Consider the following 12,320-nt stretch of genomic DNA (forward strand, 5'->3'; position numbering starts at 1 on the left):
TTAGTAACGATCATAAGAATTTTGGAAACATTAGATTTTACGGTTACGTTTTTAAATCATATTAGCAGCAACGAAATATTCCATACCGAGTTATTGTACTACCGAATGAAATACTACAGTATTTATAAAATGAAATACGATTTAAAAATTCATAAAAATGTATGAGTGAAATGGAATATTCCGTAGCTGACAGTTTATTAGTGACATTTGAGTATAGTACAAAAGTTTGTTTTAAAATAATGTACTATCAATTATTATTGGCACATAAAATATTAATGTAAGTTAATTGACCATTGTTAAAACATAATAAATCTGTATATTCATATTTATGCCACAGTAAAAAATAGTATTTACAAAGACATTTTTTATCTATCATTATTAATTTCCAAAGAAAAATATTCTAACAGTGATTATTTCAAATAATTAACCGAAAATAAAAATCTTAATAACCATTTTCACTTAATTATTCAATTCGAATTTTATATGAAAAAACAAATACATAGGATAGTTTTTTTTATGAAAATATCAGGAATCACATTATTCAATATAACAAAATAACAATAATTATAATACAAAAATGTCCAATAACTTTTTTATTTTGATAATAAAAATCAGTTCTATTTGGATTCGAAAAAAATTACAATATATATTTTAACATCAACCGACACAGAGGAAACTTTAAATTAGTAAAAAAAGGTTGAAATTAAAAGTTAACAAGAAAAAAACTTCTTTGGAATGTTAATAAATCCGAAAAAAATAAATGCTTTAAAACACATATGCAAATAGGTCTTTGAAATTCAGTAATACTTTACAATAAAAAATATATCGAAATAATTTAATAAAGTTGAAATAAATTATTCAGTATTCTAATAATATAATCTGTGGGAAAATATTTTTCATAGATGTTATCTGTGTTACACAATAGATAAGGTTATTGTTAATGTTCACATTCAATGAATAGATATGGGAATTAGATAAAATTGAACAATACATTTTGCAAGACAGACAAGATAAAAAATGCAAACAAAACTTTCATTTGGTTCCGTAAGTTTTTTTTAAAAACCAAGAAAAGGGAATTGTTACGATCTATATATAGAATTTATTTTAAAACATAATTCTGAATGTATCAGTATTAAGAAAAGGGAATAATCCATTTTTTTTTCAATAAAATTATTTCTTTTACGAGGCATTCATAATAATGCCAATAGAAAGTTTTGTTATTCTCGTAAAATAATTTATAGCAAAAGAAAATTTGATTCAAGAATCTAATTGATAAGATATCTTATCAATCCATAAGACATTTAAATCTTTTAAATCCAGCAAGTATCAAGCGTAACTTGATGCTATATCTCATTCCACTGACCATAACTATTAAGATTACGTATATATAACAAAAACATATACATTATATATAACTTTCGAAATGAACCACAAACATTTTTGGGTTATAAAAAAACTTGATTTAAAAAAAATTAATAAAACACAGACCTTACAATAACATTTACAAAACGTGTTCTTACATAATGACATAAATTTACACATTAACAAAGTGTGAGAGGAATAAAAGAACAGCCACTATTCACCATTCACAAACACGTATATAAAAATCTCATAGAAGTGGCACATCATGAAGGACCAACTTAATTTCACTAGCTTAACTGTACTCAAGTTTAAGTCATAAAGTTGCTCGATAGTTTTTTTAGTAAACTTGATTAAAAAATAGTCTATCCTAAATGATTTGAGTAAGTCGCTCCATTCTTTAGAGGCGGTCGCGTGAAAATGACGTCTTCGTCGTCGGCATTTATACTCTCCGCGGTTGTGAGCGCGATCGTGTCACTGTGCACCACGTGGGGCGACTCATCAAATTCATCCAGTTCTTCTACATTCGCTGGAGACAATGTTAAACAAAAATTATTCCCGACACTTCCAAAATTTTGTAATCATAATAATTCTTTACTGTATAGTAGAATTCAATGGAAATTAGAAATTATAAGAAACCAAATTAAACAATACCCAGACACTTTCCAACATTGACAGCGAGTAACATGTGTAAATATAACTTGTCAGTTACATTAAATTCGACTGTATATACGGTATTGAGTAAATAAAAATATTTTTTATTCGATCCATATGGCCCATTTGGCCATACTTTATTTATTTATTTTAAAAGTAATATATCGTATCCCTTTACTTTAGAATTAATTTTAATACAAAAACAATTACAATAATAACATAATTTACCTGTAAAATCTGAAGAAGTTAACAGTAAGTACTGTTCGGATCGCGTCGGCCACAGCAGATGCGCCATCACGCAGTACGCTAGGCAATCGGCCGAGTATGTTATACCTGGAAAAATTATCAATATTCTTAAGTTACGATTACACAATTTATAATTGGTTTAAAATTAAACATTAACGTATTTTCAGATGTTTGGATGCTTCAGGCCATGGGATAAAGAGCAAATCTTACTAATATTATAAATGCGAATATTTAGACGGATGGTTGTTAGAAGGTATCTCCCGAAGAGCTCAATGGATCTTAATAAAATTTGGCACAGATTCAGAACATGTTCTGGAAGAAGGCTACTTAATAAGTTTTTGTTTTAGTCAAAGTTAAGTTTTTCACGAAGGCGCTTGCGACAGCTAGTGTGTTATTTAAAATTAATCAGATAGTCATATTTATAAAAAAAACTCACCTAATAAAAACTTAAACCTCCACAGTGGACTGATTTGCAGAGCAATCAATGCAATGATCGGTAAGTACACAAACCAGACGAGACTCGATGCGCCGAAATGCAGTAGGAAATTGAGCTTCGTTATATTGTGTTCGTATATCATAGTATTACGAAGCTCTAGAATGAACCACACCATGATGGCGACCCTCAGAGTAAGAACCAACCACCCTGGCCATGTCTGGTATTCATCTATCTCTTCTATTATATCAACTTCCGTCTAGAAATTAAAAAAGTAGATAAATAAGAAATGTTTACTTAAAGCCATAAAATAAACTTAAACCATAAATTTAAGAGAAGCATAAATTTGCATGAATCACATAAAATCCTATTACAAATCAATTTGTTATGGTAATTAATATTTATTACAGACATTATTTAGAATTTACGATAGCAAAGATTTCTAAATTAAAAATAAATCCTAATATTCAAAAAGTATTTCTAAATACTTACCGTATTCCATACATAAAGGAGAATATTGACTATTCCATATGCCAGCCATACACCAAATACAAGAGGTTTATATGTCAATTCTAATCTTGTTACTGCCCAGCCCTTGGCTAACAGGAGCAGTAATAACATAAACAAAGTCTGCAAAAAAAAATTATATATTTTAGTCATAAAGATTTGAGAAGCAAAGATTCTCACATTTTCTTTTGATACTTGTTCTTGTAAATGAAATTCAAATATATGTTAAAAGTAAAATAACTTTGCTGTGTTTTTAAATACATACCCATTTGAAATTATCACCATATGCTATAAATTCAAACAGCTGTTTATACATAGTCTTGCCTTTATGTATTATTTTGTATTTAAATATAACCATATTATTAAAATAATAAAGATATTCCTTTTTTATTTTCTGTTTTAACTTTCTAATGAGTATACATACTCAAATATTACACTGAATAAAAAAATGTTTTGTTGCAATCTTTGGTAGTTGAATGAACTAATACAAGGTTAATCTTAATAGAAACTATAACTTCACATTTTCTCAATTACTCATTTGAAGGACAACTTGTCAAATTTCTACATAAAAGAGTGGCCAAGAGAAATAAATGGAATGTAAATAAGGTTTAAAGTCTGGTGACAAACTCTTCTTAATAAGAATAATAAAATGTTTTCTTAGCTCTGGTACCATCGCCAAAAAAAAAAAGAATTTATAATACTTACTCTACTCATAATATCTATAATATCACCGGCTACAGCAAGTCCCTCAAAACCAATGCCGTCAATCGCAAACTTTGCTGTGTGCAACACATTAAAACAGAGAGCAATAAACTCCAACAACAGGCTGCATGTAAACAGTTTTGTTACTGGATGTCTCTGTGTCCTACAAAACAAGCAATTTGATTATTAAATAATAAAGAATACATCTAACATGTTCCTTTATCTCTTTATATCTTGTTCCATATGAACATCATGTGTTATTAAATATCTTGTAAATTATACAAATGTCCATAGATTGTGGTTAAATGACCATAACTAGTTCTTATTTTGAAATGTTATTTTGTGGAAATTGTGAGAGTAACATAAAATATGGATAACATGTACATATTTTACTTGTAAAATTGGAAAGTGTGAGTAACGGAATTGTGATTAAAAAGACTTTATAATATTATATACTTGTTACCAAAATTATGTGCCAATAAAATTTTATATTTATATTTACCTTACAGCATAAATCTGGACAGGCAGTAGTATGATATAGCATAGCCAGAATAACAGATACAACTCAAGGGTGTTTTGCCTATCAAATGAAAACTGATAAACCAATGTGTTGTACAAGGAAATATTGGGACTTCCATTTACAAGCCAGAAATCATACTGTATATCCTGTGGGATATGTGTTAACGTCTTATTGTCTGCAGAAGGGGCTCCGGTGTAATGATGCCATGAACATGTTACTTCATCTAAATAACATGACACCATAGATATATACCAGAACCTGAAAACATATTAAGATTTATGAGTTCAACTAGTAGTAATTAGATCCAGGCATCAGAAAATACAGTTAGCCCAGTACAGTCACCGAGATGGAGAACACAATACATACACTGGACTATTAAAGATTAGCCATGATTTTAATTAGTTAATTAATATGTCTCACAAGTGTCAATAACTTAAATCCAACAAGTTACTGACAGAAAAAAGGAGTGTACAAATTGAGCAGATTAAATCTTTACAGTCTTGCAAAAGATCAATTGATAATGAAACTATATGAATACATATATAAAATAAAAGCATTGTTGTGTTTAGATAAGCAAGCAATACCAATACACTGATTAGACATGATATCAGAAGAAAGTTATTCTTGCTTCATGTATCACTTTCCAGGGCCCTCTTTATGAATAAAAAAATATTTGTTGTTTGTTTGTGTAAAACATGTTTTGGTGAATAAAAGACAAATTGATTCTCGATTTGCACAAAAATATACCTTGATTGATTCCATAAGTATAAGAAATAAAAAATATAATTACCTAGGTTGTCCTGTGTTTTGTATAACATAAGTGAACTGATTGCTTTTGATCACATTCCAAGGTGTATCTTCATCAACACACAATTTACCTTCAGGGCAAGGAATACGTCGAAATAAATCTTGACCGCATGTATTACATTTAGGATGATAAGCTGATGAGTTTAAATTTTGAAACATAACCTGGCAAGCTGTTTCCTTGTCAATAATATCACGATTTTTATAATAATGAATAAAATGTCTTCTATCTAGTACTGCAAACGTGATAGGATACTTAAAATGTTGATTGGATGTAATGTTTCCAAAAATATATCCATATGTTTCCTTTTGGAAATGAATATCTGTCTTTTGAAATCCAAATTTCACTAGGAACTTGAAAAATTCTTGGGTAGAAAACTGGCCTTTTATGTGTTCCGATGAAGCACACAGAAACAAAGTCCATAATAAAAGAAATGTAACTTTGTTAATACACATTTTGACGTCAAAATACCGTCACACTGATTTAACATTTCTGTATTACTATTTCATAACTAGCTCCTTCCATATTTATTCACTTATAGTCCCATTTCATATTTCAATACGTTAAAATTCTACTCATGATTTTTCTACGTGCTGATTGAAAATGAACCAAATAATATTTTGTTACACGAAAATGGACCAGACTATCATTTGTACTATTTTATACATTTTATATCTTGCAAATCTATCTTCAAATGTCAATATTAAGTGACAGTTAGAGTAAAAGCACAGGCGCAACAGGGCCCCAAAGAGCAAATAAAAAAGAGGCCCATCTATAATTGTTAAAATGTTAAGTTATAAGCAACAATTATCATGAAAAATAAAATCTTAGGATATTTTGAGAGGACCTTTATCTAAATTAAAATTTTCATAATATTTATATAGCAAATTGTTATAAATTTGTAAATAGTTGAATTATAGATTAAAAATTCAATGGTACCTTTTCATTATCTTTGAAAGTAACAATATTTAGGGTTCCTTTCGTATCCTCGCTTCGTTTCTTTTTAAAAGTGAATTTACATAAAATCCTCGATCAGGAATTAAACTACGTGTTGATACACGTATTTTTAATTACTTACTTATTTAATAAAGTGAAATGTGCGTTTTGTGATTTTATTACATAAATTCCACCACTTTTATACGGAAAACAAAATTATACGGAACTCTGTGTAAAACCGTTATGTTCATCTGGTCGTACTCGTATGTTGTATATTTGATGTTTCCTTTTCTATCTAGCTTACCGCAATCTATGGATGGTGTTTTATCGTTTAGAGGTGTAAAGATGAGAATATAATGATACGGCTATACAATGAATATGTCCAGTGTTCGATTAGATTACAATAACTAAGTAAAAGATGAAAATGCGTGTGGAAAAATGTTTTCGATTCCAATCGTGATCTACTTCTGTACTTGTCAGCCATAGAAACTGCGGTCAAAAGTAACTAGCTCGTTTCCTTTGTGATCCCTTAATCTAAATATCAGTGTCAATTACTTTTATAAATGCTCAAATTTTTCGATCGCTGTATTCATAGTGTACTATGATCCTTTACGAATGAATTTGGATCATTTTTATTGAAAAAAATGTATTTTTACTTCATAACCTCCATCAGGCGGAAGCGACAATAATCATCCATTTTTTAAATATATGAGTTTTGATGTGAAGTTACAATTTAAAGTATTAGGCTTAGTTTGTTAGGTGTAGTGTTTTCCCTGTGCTTCGATCGTTACTTGTAGTAGAATGGTGGAAATAGGAGTGCACCAACAATCAGCTGACGAGAGTCTGGAGAATGCTGAATGGTACTGGGGTGATATAACAAGGTAAAAAATATAGTAAAATAAAACTTTTGCAGAAACCCATCATCCATTTATAAGGATTTTGTGTAAAGTAGTATAAATATTTCTGTGATAGGTGTCCTTTCTATTGTACTACAAACTGTTCTCAGTTTGGATAGGAATAGTTTTAATAGATTAATAGGTTTTTAAATAACTTTTAGAAAATTTATTTAAGTATCAATTTCAAAATGCTTATATGTTATGGAATTGAGTTAAATTTAACATAATAAATAAAATTGTTACAATAGCAGGCATATATTAATTGCATGTTGCATCATTATCATCATAGTGACAATAAAAAAAATCTTTCAACATCAATGTATCATAATTTTTCAGAGATGAAGCTAATGAAATTCTTAGAGATACCTGTGATGGCACTTTTCTGGTTCGCAATGCATCTAACAAAGATAGTGGATATACCTTAACTGTTAGAAAAGGAGGCACAAACAAATTAATAAAGATCTACAACCATGAAGGCCGTTATGGATTCTGTGAACCCTTTGAATTCAACTCTGTTGTGGATTTGGTTAAGTTTTATAAAGAATATTCCCTGGCACATTGCAATAGCAGTTTGGATATCAAACTTATGTACCCATTGTCAAGGCTACAAGAGAATGATGGAGCTGAGAATATTAATGATGAAACACTTGAATCAAGGTACAAGGAGATACATAAGGAATTTGTGCTAAAAACTAAAAATTATGATGAAAGATCTGATACATATATGAAATTAAGAGAAAAAGTCAAAATGAAGAGACAATCTCATGATGCTTTTTGTGAAGCTGTCAAAGTCTGCGAGGAACATTTAAAATTACAAGAAAAAATGCATGCTGAAGCACAACCCCATGAGAAAAATGGCCTTATTGAAAATAACAAGCAGTTAGTAACACAAGTGAACAATTTGAAACAAGCAAAGTTGCAATTATTCAATTTACTAAGGGAAACTGTTGAATCTAATTTATTGCTTGAAAGAGAAATAACCAAATTAAAATCTGAAATCATTAATCTATACAAATTAAAGGACAGATACAAAGTGTAAGTTTTTTTTGTACCTTATTAAAATTAGAAAAAAGGATTTATAACTTTTTCATGATATTTAATGACTGGGAAAAAAAGTTATGTATTGATAGGCAAATAAGTATCAAATTACACTATGTTAATTTTTCTTTGTCAGTGTTCTGACCTAGAAGGCAAAATTAGGACATTACAGCATATTTGATAATATGTTTGATAAAACTTGTAAATTATTATGAAGTATCATACATAGTTTCAATGGAAATGCATACAAATTATTCCTATTTGATGTTCAATTTTTTGCAACTGTTGAAAATATTGTGCAATGTTTAATTTCTTTAATTAATAGATCCATGTATGTGAATTCTTTTAATAGCCACATGTTTTACATTGTCCATTAGATTTAGATTACCTGAATATTTCTAAACCTGTTGTATTAATCTATTTTAGATGATATATAAAATTCAATCTGTATTTTTCAGGTGGCTTAAACGAAGAGGTAAAACTGAGGAATATATTCAAGCTTTAGAAAATAACAACATTCATATTCTTGAAAAATTATATGCACACAATGAATCAATAAGTTGGATGGTGGAAAATTGTACAAGAGATACGGCTGAGAAAATGCTTGAAGGAAAACCTCAAGGCACATTTTTAATAAGACCTAATTCAACGGGACAACTGGCATTATCTATTTGTTGTAATAATATGGTCTACCATTGCATAATTTTCAAGACTGAAAGAGGATATGGATTTGCTGAACCCTACAACATTTATAAGTAAATATTATTTGATAGTGACTCAACAATCAACTTTCACAGTTTTGATTTTTAAAAATATATTTTGTTTAAATACAACAAAGTGATACAGTGAGCATGTTCATTTATGAAAATAATAATTTATCCTGTTCTGATACAATTAAAATTGTTAATTATTTTAAACATTTGGTAATGTTCTTCCTCTTGCATTTTATATTTAGACTCTTCATATTACTTCACAAACTGCTTTCTTTTACCTAATATTTTAAGAACTTAAGACAATAATTTGGCATGGCAACCTAGATTCTGTGAAATTGATAGTCAATCATATAACTTGAGCAACCAATTTGCCTTGAGATTTTTTTTTTGTTGAGGAATGCCTTTGTCCTTCACACTGATAATGCTCAGCATCATAATAGTGGTGTAATGGTGATGGCCTGAGTTTATTTGTAAAAGGTTGATGGATGATTTTGATGATGAAATGTTATACTTCAAGATGTAATGCAAATATTTATTTAACAAATACATTGTGATAATATTTCCTAATTTTATTTTCAGAACTTTGAATGAACTTGTACATCACTATGCAGTCAATTCGTTAGAAGAGCACAATGACCAATTACGAACTGTTTTGAAGTATCCGGTCAATGCGCATTTAGTGAAAAAACCTGAAAGGAAACAGGTACAAGAAACAACTCAACAAGAAACAACACCATTACAAGAAGTTCAACCAATGGACACACAGCTCCAGTCGTACAGAAGGCAACGAAAACAACGTGTCCCAATGCCCTAAAATGTTGTGATTTAATTGACCTACCTAGTCTGTGTATATTTGAATGAACATTCTTTACATATTAGGTACTACAATCCAGTGATTATTTGAATGTGTAAAAACCATGAGTATTATATGAATGAATTTTGTATTATAATGTGTTTGCATATCTGTATTCTTCCTGTTGTGGTCGTCTCACACAATTTCACTCAGATTAAGAGAATGTAGTGAAACTTTTAATGGGCGTTTTCAAGTATACGCATCTTTTTGTATAGTAAAAAGTAGGATGTGTTTGCAATATTAAAACAGGTTTGAAATTGTAAATGCTTTTACGTAAGTATTCCTGAGTTTCCTGTAGATTTGTGATATGTCAAGTCATTTTGACTTGCTAAGGTTATTTTTGGGAAATTCTTTAGGTTTACGTACTTTTATATCTGTGAAAGAGAATTAATGTTTGTGACTTGCGAATTTGTAAATTGTGCGTGGTTTTGTATAATTTTGTGAATTCTTTTCGCACGATATTGTATCATTAAAATCAGTTGTAGTGTATGGATACATATGTATTTATAATCTTAGCGTTCATAGACTAAGGTAATTGTACAAAGTGATGATAAATATTATAGATATATATTTATTTAAGTACTAATTATATTTTACAACAAAGTTGAAACAGTTCTTAAGTTTTGTATTGGGGTAATAACTGCATTATAACAAACATGGGTCCTACTTATGGGCAAATAAGATGATCTCTGATGTACTATTGTAGAGGCAGCACCTTTCACTTTCAATGTTGTAAATTCAGGCTAATTCAGTTTGTTTCCTTTTTTAATTTATTCAGTTATTTATAAAAGCCTTTACATGCTTTTGCACATAGTGCTACCTAGTGTACATAAACCTTTTTGAATCAGGCATGATCAGGAATGGTGCTAGGTACGGTCCGAATTTGTGGTTTGCTCAAAAATGGAGGTTGACTGTAATTTTAAATCATACTGGTAGGTCTATATTTGGCAAGGTACAATCATCTTGCAGCTTTTAACCTTTTTTAGATACCACCATAACCGCTGGATTTAGTCCAACTTTTGATTTTTAGACCTCTAATACACATTGACTTGTGCCTCACTTTAGGCAACCTTGGTACATCCATCTCATATCCATGCACACAATTTAAATCTCAGTTAGTCTTCTATTTTTCTTAAATTTAGAAACCAACCAGCATTAAAACATTTTAATAAACATACTTGTTAATTAACAAGATGTCATTCTTAATAAATTTATGTAAATCTTTTTTATTTTGATATGTGATTGATGGATAATGTTTGATATAACAAAAATAGGATTATAGTTTAATTTTTGAATTAATTTTTTTATCCTTTTATCAAAATTGAATGAAGTTATTTCTCTTCAGTGTTAACACATTTGTTTGAAGTATACAAAAAGCTGTGCTCTCTACACCTTTTGCGGATATTGTAAAATGATTCTAATATCACAAATTAAAAAAATAGTTTGCTTTTCTTTCTTAATAATATTTAATATTAATATGTATTATCTTTTTTATTTTCAAAATGTCATAAAAATAAACAAGCAATATTGCTGTGTTGTAGTAATGCAATTGTCATTTAAAATTATGTGCCATTCTTAGCGATTTTTTTCTTTAAAATACGTTGATTTTGATGAAGCGAATCTAATTTTTTTAATGAAATTTATGAAGTTATAGTTTTAATTCTGTATATGACACTCGATTTATGAACCGAAAGAATAGCAACATTTTCTTGTTGTTCTAATTTCATATTCCTTATACATTTCTATATTTTAAAATCCTTATATATTTTTTATTTCTGAAGCTTGTAACACATACAAAAATAATGTTTTACATAAGCTGAGAGGTTAATAAAGCGTTTTTTAAAATCTTACAATAAAATATTATTTTGTCCTAAAATATAAAGAGTATGTATAATATTGAATTTTAAGTGAGATTATTGTATTGGAGTTATTTCTATATTTAATTAACTAATATAAAGTACACGACAATGAGTTTTATATAACGGGTAACATATTTGATTTTATTTTTAATTTCCATAAAAATGTCAGTTTTTCAGTTTACTTGGAATACTCCTTCCTACTAAGTTCATGGCTTTAAAAAAATTATAAAATCTATGAATATTTAAGAGTCGAAATAAAATATCGGTGTAGACTTTTATTTCATTTAATAAATGTAAAACATCTGTGCAACATATCATTTATGTTTATATGCAACTAGTATTGACCCTCTTTGTGTTTGATATAAAAACATTTGGTCAAATTGGATTAATTGTTCATTTAAACATGAAAAATGTGTCATTCGATATAAAAATAATGTTTGGTATCAATCTGTTATGCCTGTTATCTTGACATGTGAATGCCATTTTTTTGGGTCGTTTAATATAATTTGATCCAATACAATAAATGCCTTGAGTGTACAACTTAAAACGCAAGGCATTTATTGTGTTGTCTTAAACTCGTGTAGAAAATAAAATAATATTGATCTCAAATATAATTTATTCTACCTGAATGTTTCGATGATTTATAACAAACGTAATGTAGAATGAATAAATATCTCCCTAAAGTGAGTACATCGATACCTGGATCCGTAAAAAAATTATACATTGCCGTCATGTTTATAACATTGTAAAAGTAGAGTAAGTGTTAATAAACAATTTATCCAAATAATCGTTAGCTCAT

The 12,320-nt window shown here is 28.7% G+C and overlaps 2 protein-coding genes across 2 annotated transcripts; one reads left to right on the forward strand and one right to left on the reverse strand.

Annotated features, from left to right (window-relative positions):
• Positions 1 to 784: 784 nt before the first annotated feature.
• Positions 785 to 5,912, reverse strand: LOC106127833 (integral membrane protein GPR180). Its single transcript, XM_013326110.1, has 7 exons — positions 5,212 to 5,912; positions 4,404 to 4,679; positions 3,905 to 4,064; positions 3,185 to 3,322; positions 2,696 to 2,951; positions 2,242 to 2,346; positions 785 to 1,888 (listed from the first exon to the last, which is right to left on the reverse strand). Exons 1-7 carry the CDS (start codon positions 5,679 to 5,681, stop codon positions 1,725 to 1,727), a joined length of 1,569 nt encoding a protein of 522 aa, XP_013181564.1. The 5' UTR covers positions 5,682 to 5,912; the 3' UTR covers positions 785 to 1,724.
• Positions 5,913 to 6,455: 543 nt separating this feature from the next.
• Pi3K21B (phosphatidylinositol 3-kinase regulatory subunit alpha) lies at positions 6,456 to 10,861 on the forward strand. The gene is made up of 4 exons (XM_013325511.1): positions 6,456 to 7,043; positions 7,395 to 8,093; positions 8,555 to 8,851; positions 9,389 to 10,861. Exons 1-4 carry the CDS (start codon positions 6,964 to 6,966, stop codon positions 9,621 to 9,623), a joined length of 1,311 nt encoding a protein of 436 aa, XP_013180965.1. The 5' UTR covers positions 6,456 to 6,963; the 3' UTR covers positions 9,624 to 10,861.
• The last annotated feature ends 1,459 nt before the right edge of the window (positions 10,862 to 12,320 follow it).

This window comes from Papilio xuthus, unplaced genomic scaffold (genome assembly GCF_000836235.2).
Source record: "Papilio xuthus unplaced genomic scaffold, Pxut_1.1 DF828952.1, whole genome shotgun sequence".
NCBI lineage: Eukaryota > Metazoa > Arthropoda > Insecta > Lepidoptera > Papilionidae > Papilio > Papilio xuthus.

What these genes read in the sequence shown, in the direction of transcription:
- LOC106127833 (XM_013326110.1), bottom strand. Translation starts at nt 5,681, where the DNA reads ATGTGTATTAACAAAGTTACATTTCTTTTATTATGGACTTTGTTTCTG. An exon ending in TCCTTTATGTATGGAATACG is followed by an intron (nt 2,952 to 3,184) that starts GTAAGTATTTAG and finishes TTTAATTTCTAG; the next exon opens with ACGGAAGTTGATATAATAGA. An exon ending in GAGGTTTAAGTTTTTATTAG is followed by an intron (nt 2,347 to 2,695) that starts GTGAGTTTTTTT and finishes TAATTTTTCCAG; the next exon opens with GTATAACATACTCGGCCGAT.
- Pi3K21B (XM_013325511.1), top strand. Translation starts at nt 6,964, where the DNA reads ATGGTGGAAATAGGAGTGCACCAACAATCAGCTGACGAGAGTCTGGAG. An exon ending in TACTGGGGTGATATAACAAG is followed by an intron (nt 7,044 to 7,394) that starts GTAAAAAATATA and finishes ATAATTTTTCAG; the next exon opens with AGATGAAGCTAATGAAATTC. An exon ending in GAACCCTACAACATTTATAA is followed by an intron (nt 8,852 to 9,388) that starts GTAAATATTATT and finishes TTTTATTTTCAG; the next exon opens with AACTTTGAATGAACTTGTAC.